The sequence below is a fragment of the Scyliorhinus torazame genome, chromosome 10, assembly GCF_047496885.1.
Source record: "Scyliorhinus torazame isolate Kashiwa2021f chromosome 10, sScyTor2.1, whole genome shotgun sequence".
Lineage (NCBI taxonomy): Eukaryota > Metazoa > Chordata > Chondrichthyes > Carcharhiniformes > Scyliorhinidae > Scyliorhinus > Scyliorhinus torazame.
In genome coordinates, this window is record NC_092716.1 from 112,674,189 (window position 1) to 112,700,408 (window position 26,220).

At 47.9% G+C, this 26,220-nt stretch overlaps 1 protein-coding gene across 2 annotated transcripts in view; it reads left to right on the top strand.

The window, feature by feature from the left end:
• The window catches only part of setd6 (SET domain containing 6, protein lysine methyltransferase), an 83,909-nt gene that overhangs the window by 52,361 nt on the left and 5,328 nt on the right, over positions 1-26,220 (top strand). For both annotated transcript variants that reach the window (XM_072518626.1, XM_072518625.1), the window contains 2 exons: positions 1,453-1,557; positions 24,451-24,595. In XM_072518626.1, coding sequence (XP_072374727.1) covers positions 1,453-1,557; positions 24,451-24,595 — 250 coding nt within the window. The remainder of the gene's footprint in view (positions 1-1,452; positions 1,558-24,450; positions 24,596-26,220) is intronic.

Consider the following 26,220-nt stretch of genomic DNA (forward strand, 5'->3'; position numbering starts at 1 on the left):
TACAACAAATCCTGAGTCATCTGTGCAATTTGTTTTGCATTTTTGCACAGTTTTTTGCTTTCATGTCTCTTACCTCTTTAGTTATCCATACTGGTCTCATTTGTCAAGTGCCTGAAAGGGTTATAAGCTGGTTCTATATCATATTGCACTCTTTATGAAACACCTCCCAGTGATCATCTGTGGTTTTATCCACCAACAGGTTTTCCCACTTTTCTGTGGACAGGCTCTTGCCTCATCCTATTAAAGTCACCCTTGCCTAAATCTAGAATATTGGCTGTTTCACAATTCATCCTTTCAAACTCTCCGTTGAATCTGATCACACTACAATCACAATTTGAAACATATTCACGCACTGTTAGCCGGTTAACTAAATCCATCTAGTGTATCATTACTAAACGTGATATGGCTGCTCCCTTGATTGTCGGACATTTTAATGCAGAATATTTTCCGCCTTCTCAAAAATCCTGACCTGGCGACTGCTCCTTTCTGTGTAAAGCTATAGTTGAGTGGAGCTTCACAGCAGACTCGTATCGTACTTTTGTCATAATGTAGTGGTCACTGGACGGTGTGATCAAGACCTGGGTTGATTTCAGCTGCTTTTTCTTAACTCTCTGGGATAATGGGGCTGATTGTAGTGCACTTGACCAGTTCCTCCATGTAAAATCAGCTTTTTATAATGTATTCTTTCAGGTGATGTGTGCTTCACTGGCTAGGCCAGCATTTATTACCCAACCCTAATTGCCCTCGAGAAGGTGGTGGTGAGCTGCCTTCTTGAACTGCTGCAGTCCATGTGGTGTAGGTACACCCACAGTGCTGATAGGGAGGGAGTTCTAGAATTTTGACCCAGCGACAGTGAAGGTTCCCAGTCAGGGTAGTGTGTTTCTTGGAGGGGAACTTGCAGCTGCTGGTGTTGCTGATGGATGGAGTGACTATTGAAGGTGGTGGCTGGGGTGCCAATCAAGTGGGCTGCTTTGACCTGGATGGTATTGAACTTGTTAGAGCTGCACTCCCCCAGGCAAGTGGAGAATATTCCATCACACTCCTGACTTGTGCCTTGTAGATGGTGGACAGACTTTGGGGAGTTACTCGCCACAGCATTCCCAGCCTTTAACCTGCCCTTGTGGCCACAGTATTTATATGGATAGTCCCACTGTTTCTGGTCAATGGCAACCCCCAGGATGTAGATAGTTGGGGTGATGGTAATGCCATTGAATGTCATGGGGAGATGCATGAGGATTGTCATGGGTATTGTATCTTGTTGGAGATGGTCATTGCCTGACAATTGTGTGGTGTAACTGTTACTTTAATGCAGACCTGAAATTGAGGCTGGGGCCACTATGGGGCCATAGTGTGAATATGGGGAGGGTGAATAAGGTAGCGGGGAGATGAGTGCAGGCTGGCTTTCTATACCACACAGTCAGATGTTTTTGATTTTTTTTGCCCACGCCTTAGGTGGAATCTACAGCAACACTTGAATATTCGGAAGGGAAGATTGAGGCAGGACTGGTTCAATTCCTGGACTGGTGCACACAGTCTGGGCTGGTGCTCAGCTCAAAGGTGAGGGAGATTTGGGCTTCTGTTATTTTCAATCAGTCTGTGGAACGGACTCCAGAGGAGACGATGTTGGCAGTATTGTTCCATTCTGTAACTGGTAATTATCTAAAACTACTTGGTGTGAGTCAGAACACAGGCAGCAGTGTCACCAGTCACCCCTGTGCACGGGTATCCTGCACCTTTCGGCCCGGTGCTGGGGGAACCTGCAGCAATCTCTTGATTGGCCAGCCTGAGCCATAGAAAGCAGATGGAATTTGTTTTGTTCTCTTGCAATTCGGCCTCTGCAGCCCACAAGGCCTTGTCAGTGTAACAAACAACGATAACAAATTGTAACATCCTGTGATATTGCCATGGTAGCTGCTTTTGAGGGTCACTGACAGACATAGCTTTAGCCATTTTCGAAGTCTTTATCCTGTTCTTATAGCCATGAGGATATCTATCTAATTTATAAAAATATCTAATTTATAAAAATATGTTACCTGTCTGGTAGGTAACATGTGCTACTCAATCCTTGGTTAGTGATGAGGTATTCTGAATCCCGATGAAGAAGATTCCAACTCTTCCAGTAGTAACAAACGGTTTATTGAGGAACTACAACAATATTTACATGAGTTCTTTACTTTAACTTTGATACTAGTGATAAGGTTAACAAGATCTAACTGTGGTAACTATACGTAACTCTACTGGCCATCCAGTCTGCTGTTGCTTTGATCACCGTGCACCCAAGAGAGAGAGACCCAATGTGGCTGCCTTTTATACCCCTGTTGGTCCGGCCCTCTAGTGATCATGTGGTGCTACTGATTACACATTAACCCCTTGTTAATGTGGTGATCTCTATGCACACATAGAGATCACTACATGCAGTAGGTTACTTACATACCTGTAAAGCGTCCACTCTGTTCGTCCTTGTGAAGTGACATTCTCCTCTCTGTTTATAGTGATGCTATTTTCTCAAATTCCCTCAATGTTTACTGCATTGTGCTGATTCTGCTGCTACCACTATGTTCAGTTCTCCTTCAGGCTCTCTTGTGGTGTTGAGGTCTGCCTTTTGTTGAAATAATTTGTTGGACAAGGCCTTGTTAACTGATTCAGAAACAACTTTGATATAGTCAATATTAGTATGAAATCGGGTTTGCCATAACTTCCCTGCTTTTGTAATCAATATCTTTTTATGAAATCCGGAAGTCCTAGATCCCTGTTTTCCTAACCACTCTCTCAATATGTTCTGCCACCTTCAAAGATATGTGTACATGAACTCCCACGTCCCTCTGTCCTTTCACACTCTTGAATTGCGCCATTAAGTTTGTATCGCCTCTCCCTGACCCTTCTGCCAAAATGCCCCACCTCACACTTCTCAGCTGCCTCTTGGACAGGCTAGCAGAATGGGCCGACATGTCCTGTTGCAATCGATTGGTATCAACCTGGCTGTTAGACACACCTACAAATTTGGTTTGATCAGCAAATTTTGAAATTCTACTCTGTATTTCAGTATCCATTTTGTGGAGGCTTGCGTCGCTCTCTTTGTGGAGGTGATAAAATATATCAAAAAAGCAGTAGTCCTTGTTCTGAACCTTGGGGCTGCCTACGATCCTTCAGTCCGAAAAACACCCATTCACCACGATTCTGACTTTCAGCCAATTTCTAACCCAATGCAGACACTGACCCTCCTTTTACACAAGCTCCATTTTGTTAACCAGAGATTTTATGTGGCACTTTGCCAGAAGCTTTCTTAAATCCATTTAGACCACATTGATTGCATTTCCTTTGTTAATCTTCTCTTATTTCATCAAAACACTCAATTAATCAAAAGCAATATACTGTTTACATATGTGTTGGCTTTCCTTACTTAGCACAAACCTCTGCAAGTGTTTGTTTATTTTGTTACCTTAATTATTTTTTCGATAACATTATCCACCACTGATATTAAACTGACCAACCTGAAGTTACTAAGAATATCCATACATCCTTTCTGTGTCGCATTTGCCACTTGCCCATCGTCTGGGCCCTCCCCATGTTTAAAGAAATTGAAAGATTACAGCAAGTCCTCTCACATTGTCCTCCATCACTTCGCTTAGCCTGCGATGCAACCATCCGCAATAGCCAACTTATCCACTCTTAAGCATAGCCAGTCTTCACAGTAATTCTTGCCTATCAACTCTCACCCCTTTTGTTACCTCTACCATCTCTGCTTTTATCAATATTCTGTCAGCATCCTCTTAGTAAACACTGATACAATGTACTCATCAAGTAAATATTCCATCCTTGCCCTACACCTCTGAGCAGATATCAGCCCCATCCCACCTCTTTGCACCTGCCTAATATTTACATGCCGGTAGAGAATGTTTGTGTTCCCTTGCATTAACTGCCATTTAAAGAAAGTACCCAATTAATTTTTTTTCCAATTAAGGGACAATATAGCGTGGCCAATCCACCTACCCTGCACATCTTTTTGGGTTGTGGGGGGTGAGACCCACACGTTCACGAGGAGAAAGTGCAAATTCCATACGGACAGTGCCCCAGGACTGGGATCGAACCTGGGTCCTTGGTGCCATGAGGCAGTAGTGCTAACCACTGCACCACCGTGCCACCCCCTTCTGCCATTTAATTTTCATGTTTTCTCTTTTCCTGTCTTATTTTTCCTCTTCAATTCCCTTTTTAACATTTTCATTTAACCTGATTCTGACTTGAAGAATTTACCTGATTTGTATCATTTTTGTTTCATCATATTCCCTATCTTCTTCATCATCATCGGAGCCCCTGACTTAGGTAACCTTGCCTTTCCCCTCAGTGTTGGATTCTACCTAGTCTGTACCTGAACCATCTCTTCCTTAAAGACTTCTGTTATCGCGTTTCTTGTCCAATGTTGGTTCCATTTTACCCTAGCTCATCCCATTGAGGTTAGTCCTCCTCCAAATTAGAAGTTAATGTCTATGTTTCATTTCTTGAGGTAAGCCTTCAGGGTGACTTTGAAGTGCTTCCTTTGTGGTCCTCTTGCTCGGAAGTCTTCCTAGAACTGGGCAAAGAAGATTTGCTTTGGCAATTGGGACTCTGGCATCCTAACCACGTGACCAGCCCAGCTGAGTTGGTTTTGGATGATCGTGGCCTCAATACTGGTGCTCTTGGCTCCTTCAAGGACATTGATGATAGTATGCCTGTCCTCCCACCTGATGCATAGAATCCGTCTCAGACAGTGTTGATGGTAGCTCTCCAGGGCTTGAGGTGGCATCTGTACATTGTCCCAGTTTTTGATCTGTATAGAAGAGTTGGGAGGACGACTGCCTTGCACACGAGGATCTTGGTGTCAGCATGGATCTGGACATCAAAAACTCTCATCCTTAGGTGTCCGAAGGAGGTGCTTGGGGATTGGATGCAATGTTGGTTCTCCACATCGATGTCCGCTTCAGAGTAGAATTGGCTCCCCAGGTATGGGAAATTTGGTAGGGTTTCTCCGTTGATCTTGACAGAGGGAGAGACCGGCTCTTGCCCTGGGACGGGTTGCTAAAGGACTTGAGTCGTTTTTAGGCTGAGACTGCATCTTTGGTGTGCTTCCGCAAAGGTGTCAAGCATGGCTTGTAGAGTCTGAGAGAGTGGTGAAGGAAATGTCACCTGCATACTGAAGTTCCACGCAAGATGTCAGTGTCGTTTTCTTCTTGGATTTCAACCCGTTTCCAGATTTAGGAGTCTTTTTCAACCCTGGCTTTAAAGTCCCCAAATAGAATGATTTTATCTTCCTTAGGAATGTTGGAGAGCATGGTGCCCAGGGTGGAGGAGAAGCCTATGGACTCATCGTTGGCATCAGGGGTTGGGGTATAGGCACTCATGACCGTTGCCTGCTGGTTCTTGGCAAGTTGTAGACGGAGGGTCATTAGGTGCTCGTTAAGGCCAACGGGGCTCTGAGATTTGGTTGATGAGTTTGTTCTTCATGGTTAAACCAATTCCATGCATCTAGCATCCTCGGGTTTACCTCTCCAGAAGAAGGTGCCAACTTCCCTCAGCTGCCCTTAGCCTGCTCTGTGGATCTCTTGCAGGGCAGTGACGTCAATGTTGATGCGCCTGCGCTCACGGCCGCAAGGGCAGCTCTTCGTTCCGGTCGATTATTTTGTTCATTATCCATGAGGATTCGTACATTCCAGGTTCTGAAATTCAGTTTAACTTGGATTTTCTGCGGTCAGCACAGTGGCGCAGTGGTTAGCACTGCTGCCTCACGGCGCCGAGGTCCCAGGTTCGATCCAGGCTCTGGGTCACAGTCCGTGTGGAGTTTGCACATTCTCCCCATGTTTGTGTGGGTTTCTCCCCCACACCCAAAGATGTGCAGGGTAGGTGGATTGGCTATGCTAAATTGCCCCTTAATTGGAAAAATGAATTAGGTACTCTAAATTTATTAAAAGAAACTTTGATTTTCTGACTGCAGGTAGATGACCTTGCTGGATACGGTTTTCCAGCCAGGTTGGGGACGGAACTGACTATTCTTAGGGCACTTTTTCTACCCCTTCCCCCATGTGGGATGAGCAGAGTGGATCCTGAAGAGGGCTGCTGAGTCGTGACAAAAGCTGCCAAAACACACACCTGTTCCAAGAGTGAGACCACTGAATCAAACTCCACCCCCTGCATGCCAGTCAGAAGCTGGGGGTTTCCAGATCTCATGGTACTGTCCCTGTCACCGCATGGCTCGTCTGTGGGGGAGGGGGAATCTCTCTACTGCTGCAGCCTTCATCTACCATCGCAGCCGTTGAAACGATATGAATATCTTCTGTTTTTTTAATATGCTGTCACAAGTGAGGTTCAGCAGCTCAATCTTTTCGTTTGGACTCAGCTGCAAGTTATTATCTGACTCTGGGGTCTCAACCTCAAATGGAATTTTTCACCCACTTTTCTTCCAAAGTCCTGAACTTCTCTCGTTTGCCAGTACTTCACTGCATATAACATACATGGGTTTCACATCCTTATTTGCATTGGTGCAATTATCAAAATCATACCTCAAGGAATCATATAGGCAATTTTCCAGAGACCCTGGAGCTCTGTACAGAGCTAACACTAGCACTGCTCAGTTCTGTCCTGGATTCTCCTGCGCAGCTCTCTCCAAATTCAGTTGCAAGATATTGCCCAGTAGGTACACTGCCTATTTGTGTCTCTGGCCGTCTTTTTCATGTAACAAAACAATCCATCTTCACAGTCCTCTTGACTTGTTGGCGACACTATACCACAGGGGTTAGCGCTGTTGCTTCACAGCGCCAGGGATTCCAGGTTCTCCCCGTCTCTGCATGGGTTTCCTGCAGGTGCTCCAGTTTCCTCCCACAAGTCCCAAAGATGTGCTTGTTAGGTGAATTGGACATTCTGAATTCTCCGTGTGTACCTGAACAGGCGCCGGATTGTGGCGACTAGGGGATTTTCACAGTAACCTAATTGCGGTGTTAACGTAAGCCTACTTGTGACAATAATAATTATTATTTGTAGTAGTTCTTCATCTCCTAACATAATACAAGAGATGGAAGAATGCAATCTAACACACTCACTTTATGCACAAATTCCTCTTTCTTACATCTATAATTTGTGGCAGCTGCCCCATCCCCCTCCCGCCAATTTTGTTTAAACCCTTCGCAACCACGAGTGCATTAGCTGTGGAGGGGTTGATCCAGTTGAGCTACAATTCACCCCTTTGAATAGATGCCTCTTGCCCCAGAGCGGGACCCAATTTCCAAAGAATCTGAAGCTCTCCCTCCTCTGCATCATGCTTCAAGCCACACATTGATCCTCCCTATCCTATCTCTACACTCTCTGGTGCATTGCACTAGAGTAATCCAGAGATTACTACCCTCGAGGGTACTATTTTTTAACTTCTTCCCTAGTGTGGTATTATAATTATCAGCATTACAAGGGTTAATGTAGCACCATGAATAGTTACTAGAGGGAGCTGCAGATACTACTATATAAAGCAGTGATGCTAGACCTTGGGGGAGGAGTGAGCAGTTAATGTGAGGTTAGATTATAGTTATACCAGTGAGCGTGATTAGCAGTAGAGGAGTGTAGTTAGACGTTATTGATCAATTCTGTATTCTAAAAGGACTAAGTGTCAAAACCCAGTTTAGTAGTGTGAATAAAATTATAGCTTTGTTTGAGTCAAAGCTATACTGTGGTCTATGTGGAACACGATGCATTCCATCCTAAATAAGCAACACAAAGAACACCACATGGTACCAGGAATCTATTCCTTGAAATAAACAGTAATTAGATTAGTGTAGAATAGCATTGGAGATTGAAGAAAGCAATCCAGAAGCTATATCTCGAGAAGTATCTACAGTAAAGACTGATCAGAAGATGGAAGGTCTCAAGAAGCCTGACACTTCAAGACACTCGGTAAACTATGCCAGAACTGGGCTTTCTTTAAGCAACAGTTCGAAGTCTTTATTTCAGCCTCTGTGCTAGAAAATGTATCAGACCAACCAACATAAGATAGCTCTCCTATTAAATTTGGCTGGACTGCAAGCATTGGAGTTCCTCAATTCCTTTGAATTCAGTGCAGTGCAGATGAGGACAAAAATAAATACAGTATGTTGCTCCAAAAGTTTGACACTCATTGTAAGAAACAGATGAATGAGACTTATGAGTGCTACATGTTTCAGAAAAGGCTGCAGCTTAGAGAGTCAGTGGATTCCTTTGTCACAGGTCTTAAGCTCCGAGCGCAGTACTGTAATTTTGCAAGAGCCTCCGAGTCTGCGGCAGGACCAAGTTGTGTTCCGAATTAACGATGAACGGCTGAGCGATAAAACCGGTGTTGTCGATTGAAGATGCTATAACTATGTGCAAGGCCAGCGAGCAGGCATCGAGCGAGTATGCCAAAACCTATAAACGTGGTTGATATTTTTTACAATATATTTATTAAAGTTTTTTACCAACACAATTTTTTCCACTTACAAACAATAACCCCCCCCCCCCCCCCCCCTCAACAAAATAACACAAAATCGCACTGAGCAAAATATATACATGGCAAAATGGTATATTTACATAGCTTTATACACTGGCTCTCTCCCGCACGTGTCAGTTTTCCCCCGTCCTTCATGTTATCTCCTGCTCATCCATCCCCCAAAGCAATCTCTTCCCCCCCCCCCCCCCCCCAGGGTTGCTGCTGACCGACCTTCCTCTAACGCTCCGCGAGATAGTCGAGGAACGGTTGCCACCGCCTGTAGAACCCCTGCGCAGACCCGCTCAAGGCAAACTTAATCCTCTCCAGCTTTATGAACCCAGCCATGTCGTTTATCCAGGCCTCCAGGCTAGGGGGCTTCGCCTCCTTCCACATTAGCAAGATCCTTCGCCGGACTACTCGGGACGCAAAGGCCAGAATGCCGGCTTCTTTCGCCTCCTGCACTCCCGGCTCGTCCACTACTCCAAATATTGCTAGCCCCCAGCTTGGCTTGACCCGGACTTTCACCACCTGAGATATTGCTCCCACCACTCCTCTCCAGAACCCCTCCAGTGCCGGGCATGACCAAAACATATGGACATGGTTCGCCGGACTCCCTGAACACCTTCCACATCTGTCCTCTACCCCAAAGAACCTACTCAACCTCGCCCCCGTCAAGTGCACTCTGTGAACCACCTTAAATTGTATCAGGCTGAGCCTGGCACATGAGGAGGCGGAATTAACCCTACCCAGGGCATCAGCCCACAAACCTTCCTCGATCTCCCCCAGCTCCTCCTCCCATTTACCCTTCAACTCTTCTGCTAGCGCTTCCCCCTCTTCTTTCATCTCTTGGTGTATTGCCGAAATCCCCGACCCATACACCCGAGATCACCCAGTCTTGAATTTCTTGTGCCGAGAGCAACGGGAATTCCCTGACCTGTCGCCTCACAAAAGCCCTCACCTGCATATATTTAAATGCATTTCCCGGGGGTAACTCAAACTTCTCCTCCAGTGCCCCTAGGCTCGCAAATGTCCCGTCAATGAACAGGTCCCCCATTCTTCTAATCCCCGCCCGATGCCAGCCCTGGAACCCCCCGTCCATCTTCCCCGGGACAAACCGGTGGTTACCCCTGATCGGGGACCACACCGAGGCTCCCACTGCACCCCTGTGCTGTCTCCACTGGCCCCAGATCCTTAACGTTGCCGCCACCACCGGACTCGTGGTATACTTTGATGGCGAGAACGGCAGCGGTGCCGTCACCAACGCCCCCAAGCTCGTTCCTTTACAGGACGCCATCTCCACCCTCTTCCATGCCGCCCCCTCTCCCTCCATATCCCACTTGCGGATCATCGCCACATTTGCTGCCCAGTAGTAGCTCCCTAGGTTTGACGGCACCAATCCTCCTCGGTCCCTACTGCATTCCAGTAACCCCCTCCTTACCCTCGGGGTCTTATTCGCCCACACAAACCCCATAATACTCCTACCTACTCTCTTGAAAAAGCCCTTGGTGATCACGATGGGAAGGCACTGAAACACAAACAAAAACCTCGGAAGGACCACCATTTTGACCGACTGCACTCTACCCGCCAGCGAGAGCGGTAACATGTCCCATCTTTTGAAGTCCTCCTCTATTTGGTCCACCAACCTCGTCAGATTCAGTTTATGTAGGGCCCCCCAACTCCTGGCTATCTGGATCCCCAGATTCCGAAAACTCCCCACCGCCCTCCTCAGCGGTAGGTCCCCTATCCCTCTTTCTTGGTCCCCTGCCTGTAATACAAAAAGCTCACTCTTCCCTACATTGAGCTTATAGCCCGAGAACTCCCCAAACTCCCTCAGAGACTGCATGACCTCCACCATCCCCTCCATTGGGTCCGCCACGTACAGCAACAGGTCATCCGCGTATAGCGACACCCGATGCTCTTCTCCCCCTCGGACCACCCCCCTCCATTTATTAGACTCCCTCAATGACATGGCCAATGGTTCGATCGCCAATGCGAACAACAGGGGGGACAGGGGGCACCCCTGCCTCGTTCCTCGGTACAGTCGAAAGTACTCCGACCTCCGCCGGTTCGTCACTACACTCGCCACCGGGGCTCTGTAAAGGAGCTTGACCCAGCTGATAAACCCTCCCCCGAACCCAAACCTACGCAGCACCTCCCAGAGGTACTCTCACTCTACTTGGTCAAAGGCCTTTTCCGCGTCCATAATTGCCACTATCTCCGCCTCTCCCTCCTCCGATGGCATCATTATCACGTTTAAGAGCCGCCGCACATTGGTGTTTAGTTGCCTGCCCTTTACAAATCCCGTCTGGTCCTCATGAATCACCCCCGGGACACAGTCCTCAATCCTTTTGCACTTTTGCCAATAACTTAGCGTCCACATTGAGGAGCGAAATCGGCCTGTACGATCCACATGGGTCCTTGTCTCGCTTTAGAATCAAGGAAATTGTCGCCTCCGACATTGTCAGGGGCAGGGTCCCCTCCTCTCTTGCCTCGTTAAAGGTCCTCACTAGTAGCGGGGCCAACAGGTCTACGTACTTTCTGTAGAACTCCACCGGGAACCCGTCCGGCTCCGGGGCCTTCCCCGCCTGCATACTCCCCAAACCCTTGCTTAGCTCCTCCAACCCGATTGGTGCCCCCAAACCAGCCACCTCTTGCTCCTCCACCCTCGGGAACCTCAGTTGGTCTAGGAATCGTCTCATCCCCTCTTCCCTTCCCCCCCCCCCCCCCCCCCCCCCTGGGGGCTGGGATCCGTACAGCTCTTCATAGAAGAGCCTTGAATACCTTGTTTATTTTCGTTACACTCCGAACCGTGGCTCCCCTTCCATCTTTGATTCCCCCTATTTCCCTCACTGCCGTCCTCTTACGGAGCTGGTGTGCCAGCATCCGACTAACCTTTTCCCCGTACTCGTAGGTCGCCTCCTTTGCCTTCCTCCACTGTGCCTCCGCCTTCCCCGTGGTCAACAGGTCAAACTCCGTCTGGAGCCGTCGTCTTTTCCCCAGTAATCTTTCCTCCGGGGCCTTTGCGTATCTCCTGTCCACTCAAAATCTCCCCCACTAACCTCTCCCTTTCCAGGCCCTCTGTCTTCTCCCCATGAGCCCTGATGGAGATCAGCTCTCCCCTGATCACCGCCTTCAACGCCTCCCATACCACCCCCACTCGCACCTCCCCGTTGTCGTTGGCCTCCAAGTACCTTTCAATACACCCCCTCACCTTCCCACACACCACCTCATCTGCCAGCAGTCCCACATCCAGCCGCCACAGCGGGCGTTTGTCCCTCTCCTCTCCCAGCCCCATTTCCACGTAGTGTGGGGCGTGGTCCGAAACGGCTATGGCCGAATACTCCGTCCCCTCCACCCTCGGGATGAGCGCCCTGCCCAGAACAAAGAAATCTATCCGGGAGTAGGCTTTGTGCACGTGGGAGAAGAAAGAAAATTCCCTGGCCAGTGGTCTTGCAAACCTCCATGGGTCCACTCCCCCCATCTGATCCATAAACCCCCTGAGCACCTTGATCTGGAGCGGTCCAGTGCTGGGTCAACCTGCACAGAGCAACGAAAACCATGCAACAGATGGAAATTGTGACTCGTCCATGAAACAAGGTGGGCATGGATCTATTTCATTTTAATAGTCATGATATACTTTTTAAAAAATATATATTTTATTCAAAATTTTTGGCCAACCATAACAGTACATTGTGTATCTTTTACACAGTAATATAACAATATAAATAACAATGGCCAGTTTTTTAAACAAGAAATAAATAATATATAAACATCAAAATTAAAAAACAAAACTAAATGGCAACTGCCTTGTCCCAAATAAATACCCTCCAAAAATACAATTCAGCAGTCCAGTATACAATTACCTATAATAACAACCTATACATATTATACTTATACCCTAACATCCCTGAGAGTCCTTCTGGTTCCTCCCCCCCCCCCCCCCCCCCCGGTTGCTGCTGCTGTCTTCTTCTTTTCCATTCCCTCTATCTTTCTGTGAGGTATTCGACGAACGGTTGCCACCGCCTGGTGAACCCTTGAGCCGATCCCCTGAGGACGAACTTAATCCGTTCCAGCTTTATAAACCCTGCCATGTCATTTATCCAGGTCTCCACACCCGGGGGCTTGGCTTCCTTCCACATCAACAGTATCCTGCGCCAGGCTACTAGGGACGCAAAGGCCAAAACATCAGCCTCTTTCGCCTCCTGCACTCCCGGCTCTTCTGCAACCCCGAATATAGCCAACCCCCAGCTTGGTTCGACCTGGACCCCCACCACCTTCGAAAGCACCTTTGTCACCCCCACCCAAAACCCCTGTAGTGCCGGACATGACCAGAACATGTGGGTGTGATTCGCTGGGCTTCTCGAGCACCTCGCACACCTATTCTCTACTCCAAAAAATTGACTGAGCCGTGCTCCAGTCATATGCGCCATGTGTAACACCTTAAATTGTATCAGGCTTAGCCTGGCACACGAGGACGTTGAGTTTACCCCACTTAGGGCATCAGCCCACAACCCCTCCTCAATCTCCTCCCCCAGCTCTTCTTCCCATTTTCCTTTCAGCTCATCTACCATAATCTCCCCCTCGTCCCTCATTTACCTGTATATGTCTGAAACCTTACCATCCCCCACCCATGTCTTTGAGATCACTCTGTCCTGCACCTCCTGCGGCGGGAATTCCCTCACCTGTTGCCTCGCAAAAGCCCTCAGTTGCATATACCGGAATGCATTCCCTTGGGGCAACCCATATTTTTCGGTCAGCGCTCCCAGACTTGCAAACGTCCCATCTACAAACAGATCTCTCAATTGTGTTACTCCTGCTCTTTGCCATGTTCCAAATCCCCCATCCATTCTCCCCGGAGCAAACCTATGGTTATTTCTTATCGGGGACCACACCGAGGCTCCCGTCTTTCCCCTATGCCGTCTCCACTGCCCCCAAATTTTCAGAGTAGCCACCACCACCGGGCTTGTGGTGTGTTTCTTCGGTGAGAACGGCAATGGCGCCGTCACCATAGCTTGTAGGCTAGTCCCCATGCAGGACACCCTCTCCAATCTCTTCCACGCCGCTCCCTCCTCTTCTCCCATCCACTTACATACCATTGAGATATTGGCGGCCCAGTAGTACTCACTTAGGCTCGGTAGTGCCAGCCCCCCCCCCTATCCCTACTACGCTGCAAAAATCCCTTCCTCACTGTCGGGGTCTTCCCGGCCCACACAAAACTCATGATACTCTTCTCAATCCTTTTGAAAAAAGCCTTCGTGATCACCACCGGGAGGCACTGAAACACAAAGAGGAATCTCGGTAGGACCACCATTTTAACCGCCTGCACCCTCCCTGCCAGTGACAGGGATACCATGTCCCATCTCTTGAAGTTCTCCATCTGTTCCACCAACCGCGTTAAATTTAACCTATGCAATGTACCCCAATTCTTGGCTATCTGGATCCCCAAGTAGCGAAAGTCCCTTGTTACCTTCCTCAGCAGTAAGTCCTCGATTTCTCTGCTCTGCTCCCCTGGATGCACCACAAACAACTCACTTTTTCCCCATGTTCAGTTTATATCCTGAAAATTCTCCAAACTCCCCAAGTATCCGCATTATCTCTGGCATCCCCTCCGCCGGGTCCGCCACATACAACAACAAATCATCTGCATACAGAGATACCCGGTGTCCTTCTCCTCCCCTGAGTACTCCCCTCCACTTCCTGGAACCCCTCAATGCTATTGCCAGGGGCTCAATCGCCAGTGCAAACAATAATGGGGACAGAGGACATCCCTGCCTCGTCCCTCTATGGAGCCGAAAATACGCACACCCCCGTCCATTCGTGACCACGCTCGCCATCGGGGCCCTATACAGCAGCTGTACCCATCTCCAAAGCCACATCTCCTCAACACCTCCCACAAATAATCCCACTCCACTCTATCAAATGCTTTCTCGGCATCCATCGCCACCACTATCTCCGCTTCCCCCTCTGGTGGGGGCATCATCATTACCCCTAGCAGCCTCCGTATATTCGTATTCAGCTGTCTCCCCTTCACAAACCCAGTTTGGTCCTCATGGACCACCCCCGGGACACAATCCTCTATCCTCATTGCCATTACCGTGGCCAGAATCTTAGCGTCTACGTTCAGGAGGGAAATAGGCCTATAGGACCCGCATTGCAGCGGGTCTTTTTCCTTCTTTAGGAGAAGCGATATCATTGCCTCTGACAAAGTCGGGGGCAGCTGTCCCCTTTCCCTCGCCTCATTAAAGGTTCTCATCAGTAGCGGGGCCAGCAAGTCCACATATTTCCTGTAAAATTCAACTGGGAATCCATCCGGTCCCGGGGCCTTCCCCGCCTGCATGCTCCTAATTCCTTTCACTACTTCCTCCATTTCGATCTGTGCTCCCAGTCCCACCCTCTCCTGCTCCTCCACCTTAGGAAATTCCAGCTGGTCCAGAAAACACATCATTCTCTCCTTCCCATCCGGGGGCTGAGCTTCATATAATCTTTCGTAAAATGCCTTTAACACTCCATTCACTCTCTCCGCTCCCCGCTCCATCTCTCCCTCCTCATCCCTCACTCCCCCTATTTCCCTCGCTGCTCCCCTTTTCCTCAATTGGTGGGCCAGCAACCTGCTCGCCTTCTCCCCATATTCGTACTGTACACCGTGCCTTCCTCCACTGTGCCTCTGCAGTACCCGTTGTCAGCAAATCAAATTCTATGTGTAGCCTTTGCCTTTCCCTGTACAGTCCCTCCTCCGGTGCCTCCGCATATTGCCTGTCCACCCTCAGAAGTTCTTGCAGCAACCGCTCCCGTTCCCTACTCTCCTGCTTTCCTTTATGTGCCCTGATTGATATCAGCTCCCCTCTAACCACTGCCTTCAGCGCCTCCCAGACCACTCCCACCTGGACCTCCCCATTATCATTGAGTTCCAAGTACTTTTCAATACACCCCCTCACCCTTAGACACACCCCCTCATCCGCCATTAGTCCCATGTCCATTCTCCAGGGTGGACGCCGTTCTTTTTCCTCCCCTATCTCCAAGTCCACCCAGTGTGGAGCGTGATCCGAAATAGCTATAGCCGTATACTCCGCCCCCCTCACCTTCGGGATCAACGCCCTTCCCAAAACAAAAAAGTCTATTCGCGAATAAACTTTGTGGACATAGGAGAAAAACGAAAACTCCTTACTCCTAGGTCTGCTAAATCTCCATGGGTCTACTCCTCCCATCTGCTCCATAAAGTCTTTAAGCACCTTGGCTGCTGCCGGCCTCCTTCCAGTCCTGGACCTCGATCTGTCCAGCCCTGGTTCCAGCACCGTGTTAAAATCTCCACCCATTACCAACTTCCCCACCTCGAGGTCCGGGATACGTCCTAACATGCGCCTCATAAAGTTGGCATCATCCCAGTTTGGGGCATATACGTTCACTGAGACCACTGCCTCCCCCTGTAATTTGCCACTCACCATCACTTATCTGCCCCCACTATCCGCCACTATGGTCTTTGCCTCAAACATTACCCTCTTCCCCACTAGTATAGCCGCCACCCCCCCTGTTTTTCGCATCTTGCCCAGAATGAAACACCTGCCCCACCCATCCTTTGCGTAGTCTAACCTGGTCTATCAGTTTCAAATGCGTCTCCTGTAACATAACCACATCTGCCTTAAGTTTCTTTAGGTGTGCGAGTACCCGTGCCCTCTTTATCGGCCCGTTCAGCCCTCTCACATTCCACATGATCAGCCGGGTTGGGGGGCTCTTTTACCCCCCCCCCCCCCTTTGTCGATTAGCCATCCCCTTTTATCCAGCTCCTCACCCGGTTCCCACGCAGCTGTGTCCCACCCCATACCAGCTCCCCCTTCGCCCCAGCAGCAGCAACCCAGTAAATCCCCCCTCCCACCCCCCCCCAGCTAGATCCCCCACTAGCGTAGTTACACCCCCCATGTTGCTCCCAGAAGTCAGCGACCTCGGCTCGCACCGTGCGACGCCCCCTCCTTCCTGCTTCCCTATTCCCGCCATAATTATCATGGCGCGGGAACAAAGCCCGCGCTTCCCTTTTGGCCCCGCCCCCAATGGCCAACGCCCCCAGCTCCCTTCCTCCCTCCCCCACAACCTGTGGAAGAGAGAAAAGTTACCGGGTCGCAGGATTAACAACATAAAAATCATCTCTCCCCACTTTTTCGCCCCACCACTTTGTCTCAAACGTTCTTTTTTAATAACCCGCTTATTCCAATTTCTCTTCAACAATAAATGTCCACGCCTCATCCGCCGTTTCAAAGTAGTGGTGCTTCCCTTGATATGTGACCCACAGTCTTGCCGGCTGCAGCATTCCAAATTTAATCTTCTTTTTATGAAGCACCGCCTTGGCCCGATTAAAGCTCGCCTTCCTTCACGCCACCTCCGCACTCCAGTCTTGATATACGCGGATCACCGCGTTCTCCCACCTACTGCTCAGAGTTTTCTTTGCCCATCTGAGGACCATCTCTCTATCCTTAAAATGGAGGAATCTCACCACTATGGCTCTGGGAATTTCTCCTGCTCTCGGTCCTCGCGCCATCACTCGGTATGCTCCCTCCACCTCCAACGGACCCGTCGGGGCCTCCGCTCCCATTAACGAGTGCAGCATCATGCTCACATATGCCCCGACGTCCGCCCCTTCAGGAAGACCAAGAATCCTTAAATTCTTCCTCCTTGCATTATTCTCCAGCACCTCCAGCCTTTCCACACATCGTTTATGGTGTGCCTCGTGCATCTCCGTCTTCACCACCAGGCCCTGTATATCGTCCTCGTTCTCGGCAGCCTTTGCCTTCACGACCCGAAGCTCCCGCTCCTGGGTCTTTTGCTCATCTTTTAGCCCTTCAATCGCCTGTAATATCGGGGCCAACAGCTCCTTCTTCATCTCCTTTTTAAGCTCTTCCACGCAGCGTTTCAAAAACTCGTGTTGTTCAGGGCCCCATATTAAACTGCCACCTTCCGACGCCATCTTGGTTTTTGCTTGCCTTCCTTGCCGCTGCTCTAAAGGATCCACCGCAATCCGGCCACTTTCCTCTCCTTTTTCCATCCGTATCCAGGGGGGATTCCCTTCTGGTTTACCGCACAGTGCTTTTAGCCGTTAAAATTGCCGTTGCGGCTCTTATTAAGAGCCCAAAGGTCCGTTCCACCGGGAGCTGCCGAAACGTGCGACTTAGCTGGTCATCGCCGCACCCGGAACTAGTCATGATATACTTGATAGTCATAGACTATTACTCCAACTTTCCAGAGGTGATGATGCTGAACGATTTGACTGCCAAAGACAACAAAATCGTTTTGCACTCCCATGGTATTTCCGCTTAACCTAGTCTCTAAAAATGGTCAATGTTTCTCGAGTTGGGAGTGGACAGTTTGTAGAGTAATATAATTTTAACCATGTGACATCTAGCCCACATTATCAAAAGTCTAATAGGAAAGCAGAGCGAGGAATCGGCATAATTAAGAGATTGTTCCAAAAGGCAAGTGAAGATGGTCAAGACCTGTCATTAGCACTGTTAGCTTACCGAGCAACACCGTTATCAACGGGTCTCTCACCTGCACAAATGTTGATGGGGAGAAGACTATGAACCACTTTAAACATATCATCAGTCCAGAAACTGATAACAAGATAAATGAAAGAATCACTAAGACAAAGAAGAAGCAACAAGAGGTCTACAACAGACATACCAAGCCTTTAGCTGAGCTTCACGAAGGGGACTTTGTGAGGATTCAAGATCCAGAAGCAGGTTGGTCAAATCTTGCCAAAGTTCTAAAACAGGTAGCACCCAGATCCTACCTAGTACAAACAGAACGAGGATCGTTGTTCAGGGGAAACAGATGAGCATTACTATGTGTCAAGCACAAGGTTCACACTCAACGTGAAAAAGTTGTTCCATGAGACAACATGTTCAAGGACATTGCCTTACCAGATTCATGTTTAGCAATAACACAGCTAGAAGATGGACTAGAGCAATCTAACGCCTTGAATATTCCACTGAGACGTTCTACCAGAAGACGAACTCCAGAGAGACTCAACTTGTGATTGTAATTTAACGTATTCTCATCTAAGTGATGTAACTGTCATAACGAAAAGCAATACTGTATTGTATAAGATAGTGATAGTTACTAGTTAGCAATACTACTAGGTCAGAGTTAAAAGAAAATATAACAGCCAATGTAATAATACTTTCACAAAGGAAGGGGGGATGTGGTATTATCATAACTATCAGCATTACCATGAATAGCCACTAGAGGGAGCTGCAAATACTGCTTATAAAGCAGTGATGTTAGACCTTAGGGGAGGAGTAAACAGGAGACAGCTAGAGAAGGTCATCAGAGCAGTTAGTGTGAGAAGGTTAGATTATAGTTATACCAGTGAGTGGGATTAACAGTAGGTGAGTGTAGTTAGATGTTATTGATCGATTCTGTATTCTAAAAGGACTAAATGTCGAAACTCAGTTTAGTAGTGTGAATAAAATTATAGCTTTGTTTAAGTAAAAGCTATACTGTGGTCTTTGTGAACATTACGCAATCTATCCTAAATAAGCAACACAAAGAACACCACACCTAGGTCCTGAAAGTCTGACTGTTGGACCTCAATTTCTGCTCTCCTTACCATTGGTATCAACATGGACTACACTTTTGACTCACTCCCTTCCCAATATTTTGCACTCAGTGATGTCCTTTACCCTTGAAGCAAAGCGCCATGTGGGGCTGGCAATGACCGTTCCCAAACTGCCTTTTTGTTCCCCGCCCATTGATCCCAACATCTAGACTGCACTCCTTCAAGGCGTCATCACGACCAGCAATCACCAACATGGAGTACCAGCTTGAGAGTGGCACACATCCTGAAGACCTCCTGCCTCCTCTTAATCTACTATCCTGAACTCTCCTTGCCTATGCTGGTGGCTACCTGGAATGTATCAGAAAACTTTCATCCTCCCTGAAGCTCTGCAATAACTCCAGCTGCTTCGAAACAAGAGCTCATGCTGAAGCAGCTGGAGACTCTTCCTACACACATGGTGCACGAACAAGTCTCAACTACCTAGCCATAATCTTTTTTTAAAAACTCAATTTTCTCTTTTAGAATCTTGTTAGAACCTTTTTTGTACAGTTATTTTTAATTTATGCCTCTAATTGCTGCCTCTCAGATGTCATTGTCTCTTGCTCCCTCTCATGGATCATTGTTTTAAAAAACATAACAGCACATCTTCCCTCATTCACCAATTTCCCTGAGTTTAGTGCTCCAGAAGCAGTATCCTGTAAAGTATTCTGTAGAATCGGAATATGTATATCAGCAAACATTCCAGAGATCTGATTCAGCAGTTCTAGCTAACCAGCTAATTAAGTAACTGTTCAACTGCCATGAGCAGGCAACTTGTTTACAATTAACTAACAAAGTTAAATTTAAGTTCAATGCTGATTGCCAAACTGAAGGTTTGGCAATCAATCAGCCCTTAAAACCCTGAATGTATGGCCATAGAACCGCTGGCAATTGCTCTGAAAGCGGCAAGGGGAGGGAAGGGAATGGTATTGGGGGGGGGGGGGGGGGGGGGAGGAGGAGTAGAACACAAGGTCTCGCTCTACGCAGATGACCTGCTTTTGTACATGTCGGATCCAGTGGCAGGGATGGACGGGATTATGGAACTCCTAGGGGAATTTGGCCGGTTTTTGGGGTACAAGTTGAACATGGCAAAGAGCGAGATGTTTGTGGTGCACGCGAGGGGTCAGGAGAATAGGCTGAGGGAGCTACCATTTAGGCTGGTTGGGGAAAGTTTTGGGTATTTAGGGGTACAAGTGGCGTGGGACTGGGGCAGGATGCACAAGTTGAACTTGTCTAGGCTGGTGGAGCGAGTTTCGGAGATGGGATGCGCTCCGGCTGTCATTAGCTGGGAGAGTACAGACAGTGAAGATGACGATCCTCCAGAGTTTCCTGGTTTTTTTTTCAGTGTCTCCCTATTTTCATTCCGCGGTCCTTCTTTAAAAGGATCAATAAAATCATCCTGGGATTTGTTTGGGCGGGGAAGTCCCAGTGGGTAAAGAGGGGGATGCTGGAGCGGAACCGTAGCGAGGGGGGACTGGCGTTGCCGAACCTCAGCAACTACTACTGGGCGGCTAACATAGCCATGATAAGGAAATGGATGGTGGGTACGGGGTCGGTTTGGGAGCGGGTGGAGGCTGCTTCGTGCAGGGGCACCAGCTTGGCAGCCCTGGTCACGGCTCCTCTGCTGCTCCCGCCGGCCAGGTACTCCATCAGCCCTATAGTGGTGGCGGCTCTGCGGATTTAGGGCCAATGGAGGAAGCAAGCGGGGGAAGTGGGACCGTCGGTCTGGTCCCCAATATGCGACAACCGATTTGTCCCGGGGAAGATGGATGGTGGGTTTTGAGCGTGGCGGAGGTGGGAAGGATGGGCGACTTGTTCCTGGAAGGGAGCTTCGCGAGCATGAAGGCGCTGGAGAAGTAGTTCGGGCTAGCAAGGGGAAATGACTTTCGGTACTTGCAGATGCGGGATTTCGTACGTAGACAGGTCCCGTCCTTTCCACGCCTTCCACCAAGGGGGATCCAGGACAGGGTAGTTTCCAGGGGAGAGGGGAGAGTCTCGGATATTTATAAGAAGCTTATGGGAGCGGAGGACACGGACCGAGGAACTGAAGCTCAAGTGGGAGGAGCTTGCCAACCGCCACTCCAGCAAAATTTGCCACTCTGCAATCAGAGAGCGAAGTCCACGACATCGGCCTTCCTCCTCTCCATGAAACCCCAAATATCGCCACCAAAGGGTCCGGGTCCACCTCCTCCTCCACTATCTTGGCTAAGTCCATGAACACTCCCGCCCAGAATTGTCACAATTTTTCGCAACCCCAAACGTGTGTGATTCGCTGGCCCCCACCCACACCTCTCTCACACATCTGCTACCCCCTGAAAGAACTCACTCATTCTCTACCCGAGTCATATGCACCGTGCAGCTGTTAAACTGTATCAGGTTCATCCTTGCACAAGGGGAGGTCCCGTTTACCCTATGCAGTGCTGCACTCCATACTCTCCAATTGATCTCCCCTCCCAACTCCACTTCCCATTTCTCCTTGATCTTCACCACCCACTCTCCTAGCCCTTGAAATAAAATGGAAAATGAAAATCGCTTGTCACAAGTAGGCTTCAAATGAAGTTACTGTGAAAAGCCCCTAGTCTCCACATTCCGGCGCCTGTCCGGGGAGCTGGGACGGGAATTGAACCGCGCTGCTGGCCTGCCTGGGTCTGCTTTAAAAGCCAGCTATTTAGCCCTGTGCTAAACCAGCCCTTGTATATATCCCCAATTCTTCCCTCCCCTTCCACATCCGGATGCAGCAGTTGCTGCAGCAAGGTGTATCCCAGCAACCTAGGGAACTCCCTCCAGAACGTTCACGCAAAGTCCCTAGCCTGCAGATACCTGAACTTGCTCCCCCTCGGCAGCTCTACCCTCTCCCTTAGCTCCTCCAGATTGGTGAACCCTTCCTCCATATAAAAATCCCTCACCTTGACCAGCCCCACTTCCCTCCACATCCTGTATACACTATCCATCCTCCCTGGCTCAAACCCATGATTCTCGCACAGCAGCGTTAGCACCGACATCCCTTCCACCCTAAAATGCCTCCTCAACTGATTCCATATCTTCACCGTGGACTGCACCTCCGGGCTCCCTGAATGCCTACTCTGCCATTGGCAACCCTGCCGTCACCGTAGCCCTCAAACTAGACCCCTTGCAAGATTGCTCCTCCATCCCAACCCACTCTACGCCTTCTCCTTCCCACCACCGTCGCACCTTGTCCACATTCGCCACCCAATAATAATCAAGCAAGTCTGGCAATGCCCTGCTGCCTCTGTAGCAAGGTCCTCCCCACCCTCGGCACCTTCCCCGCCCATACAAAGTCTGAAATGATTGTGTCTACTTTCTGAAAAAAGGCAAATGGCATAAAGATCAGGAGAGCCTGAAAGATAAACAAGAACCTCAGCAGAATATTCATTTTCCCCACTTGGACCCTCCCCCCAACGTTAAGTGCAATGTAACCCACCTCTTAAGATCTCCCCTAGCCTCCTCCACCAACTTCGTTAAGTTCCACTTATGGAGCCCCGTCCATTCCCTAATCTCAGCAGGTCTGACAGCATCTGTGGCGCCAGAAGGGGGGGCAACATTTGAAAGTCATCTAGACTCAAAATGTTAGCTCTGTTCTCTCTCCACAAATGCTGTCAGACCGGTGATTGTCCAGCATTTTGTTTGTGTTGCAAAACCTACAATCAATCTTCCTAATTGCATTTTTGTGTATCTGTGTGAATAAAGGATTCTTTCTTCATCTCTATTTAGTCCTGGCTACTTATGCGGTTAAAACGACCATTCGGAATCTCATACTCAACAAACACAAGAAACAGTAATTGCACAACCATGCCAAAAGCAGAAAATTAAAATAAGTTTAATTAATGGCAAAACACAAGGTGAGGCCTGATCCAACCATGGGGCTGGACTGGGAACCAATTTATGAGCAAGCCAGTCAGATATCAGTCGGAGGGGTATTCGCTTATAAAATTTGAAATTGTTGACATTGAGCAGTGCCACTATTTATATATTGCTACGGTGAGGGTATCGCCAAGCTGTTTTTGGAGCTTCCTGGTGATGCCTGCTTCAAGCTGTGCTGATGAATGTTTGGTATTTTGAGAGTATCAGGCTTCACATTTTTGAAAATACTTTGGTTGTTGCTTCCTTGGCAGCTAGGTTCCTGGACTTGAAACAGAATATTTCTCTTTATTCCAACAAGCAGCTCTCTCCAACTGACCCATGAAGGAGATTATGGGCAGGTTCTTTGACTTTGGGAGGCATCACAACCCAGCTTGATCCTGTCTTTGTGAACTTAGTAAACTTGTTGATTCTCCCTTCCACCTTGTTAGAACAGTCTTAATCCTTTCACTTCAATCCAGACTAAGATAGTCTAATCCAGTTGTATTTGTGATATTGGCATTTTTTTATACTCACAAAGGATTTATAAACTAAGCCTTCTGACCCCTTGCTGTCATCTCACGACTGTTTCTATAGTTAGTAAGGTTACTGTGAGGTTAGTATGTAAGCACGCTAATAATACAAAATAGTATGAGAGTCCGGCAGCAGTCACATGGACACCTCCCCTCCTACATTAGGGATCATTCTATTTACTGTTCTCCAGGCACTTGCATGCTCGAGTGGTCACGCTGTGCTTATGGATGTTCTAATCTAGAAAGCCAATTGGTGAAGAATAATACTGGAGCCAATCTTTACTCAGTCTTGCATTTATTTAGAGTGAAACATTGCAAGCATATACCTCCCCAATCTCATATTTAAGTGTCTTTATGTTCAAGTGAAACCTCAATTACCATTCTCCACCTGCGTACCATTAAATGCAAATGATGTACTATTAACATTGGGCAGCACTTATCTCTTCGATGTTTCCTGCAATTCAACACCTGTTTGTCTTGGTATGATCGCCGTTACAGACATATTGTCCCCTCTCACTCTCAACAGTATAAAGAATAACAAAGAACAGTACAGGAACAGGCCATTCGGCCCTCCAAGCTTTTTTGGGTCATGAAACCACCCTTGGCCAAAACCCTCAGCACTTCCTAGTGCCAGATCCCCTTCTACCTATCCTATCCATGTATTTGTGGAGATGCCTTTTGAACGCCGTGAATGTATCTGCTTCCACAACCTCCCCTGGCAGTTTTTAAGTGGTACTACCACTCTATCTTGCTATTTTTACATCCTCATCCGCCCATAGCTCAAGTGGTGATGATATCTGATTCCACCATCCTTTCAGGTTCTGTGATCCAGGTCATAACAACCTTTTATGTAAAATGTTTTCTCAATTCCCCCCTGGTTCTTTTATCAATTATTTTATGTTTATGAGCACTGCTATTGACCCTAGTTTTAATTCCCATCTTTTAAATAAAAATGATTATTTATAGTACATTTACTGCATGGTTTGCACTCTTACAGTTTTTGTTTCATGATTCTCACCCAGGTTTGTGTGAGTAAAGAAGGCACAGTGGCAGATTATGGCCTGGTGGCGAAAAATGAGATTGAAGAGGGAGAGATGCTGTTCTCCGTTCCGAGGTCAGCAGTGCTCAGCCAGTACACAACACCAATCTGCGACCTCCTGAAGAAAGGTAAGCTGTCCAGAAACCGTGCTGGTGGCCTGGCAAGGAGCAGGGTATATATACTGCCTGGTGTGATCCTAGGAACCTATAGGGGCTGTTGAGAGGACCTAGATTTGATCATTGGTACCAGTGCCTGGGGAAAGTCAGCTGCAGTCCCTGCCCTTTGATCTCTTGATACCTCTGCTTAGGTTGAGATGTGGCTGTTTCGGAGATGGTTCTGGGACCTGGTTGACAACTGCAGGTGAGATAGGGAGAAAAATATCTAAATTTTACCTATTAATGAAGCTCAGGCAGAAGCCCGTGCCAGCAGTTTAAAGAGAACTATCCACTTAGTTCTACTGTCCTGCTCTTTTCGTATATCCTCCATTTCCAGTATTTATCCAATTCTCTTTTGAAGGTTATTACTGAATCAGTTTCCACTGACCTTAAGGAAGCAGTAGCATCAGAGTTATGTTGAGTCATGGTATGAGGAATTTAAATTCAATTAAATAAATTTGTAATTAAAAAGTTAATATCAATAATTGTGATTGAGAATCTATACATTTGCTGTAAATACTGATCTGGTTCACTACTGACCTTTATGGAAGGAAATCTGCTGTTGTTACCCGATCTGTCAGTATTTGGCACTGTGGTTGACTCCTTATTGCTCTCTGAACTGGCTAATCAAGCCTCTTACTCAGTTGTACCAAACCATTACACAAATAGCCTGATGAGACTAAAACCTACAGAATCCTCTTCGACATCAGGTTTACCCGATTGGCCTTCCAAAGTTGGCACTAATATCTGGCATGATTTGTAAAATTGTTCCACTGACTTGGTCAAAACGTCCGGACATAGTCATACTCCCCTTCCTGACACTCCCCAGACCATCACCATGCTGCTGTTCCACTGGCAGAACATACCTACCAGAGATGGCACAGTGGTATGCTGTCTGGAAGGAGGCCATGGGAGTCCTCAACATTGACTCTGGTATCGATGAAGTCGCAGGTCAAACATGGGCAAGAATGCCTCCTGCTTATTACCATCTACCACCCTCGGCTGATTAATCCGTATTTTCCTTGACAAAGCAGAAAATTACCCAGCTATATACTACACACAAAAAGCAGGACAAATCCAATCTGATTAATTACCGCACCATCAGCCTACTCCAAATCATTGGCAAAGTAATGGAAAATGTTGACAATGTCAGGCGGCACTTACTGTCACTCAGTTTGGATTCTACCAGTGCCACTCAGCTACTGACCTCATTACAGCTTTGGTCCAATCTTGGACAAGACTTGCATTTGTGAGGTGAGAATGACTGCCCTTGACATCAAAGAACACCAGAAAAATAGAAGTCAATGGGAATCAGCTGGAAAACTCCCCACTGGTTGGAGTCATACCAAGCAAAAAGGAAAATAGTGTAGCTGTTAGAGGTTGATCACCTCAGTCCCAGGACATTGCTGCAGGAATTCATCAGGGTAGTGCCCTAGACCCAACCATCTTCAGCTGCTTCATCAATGACCATCCCTCAATCAGAAGGTCAGTAGTGGGATGTTTGCTGATGATTGCACAATGTTCAGCACCATTCACAAATCATAAGATGCTGAACCAGTTAGTGTTTATTTGCAAGATCTGGACAATATTCAGGCTTA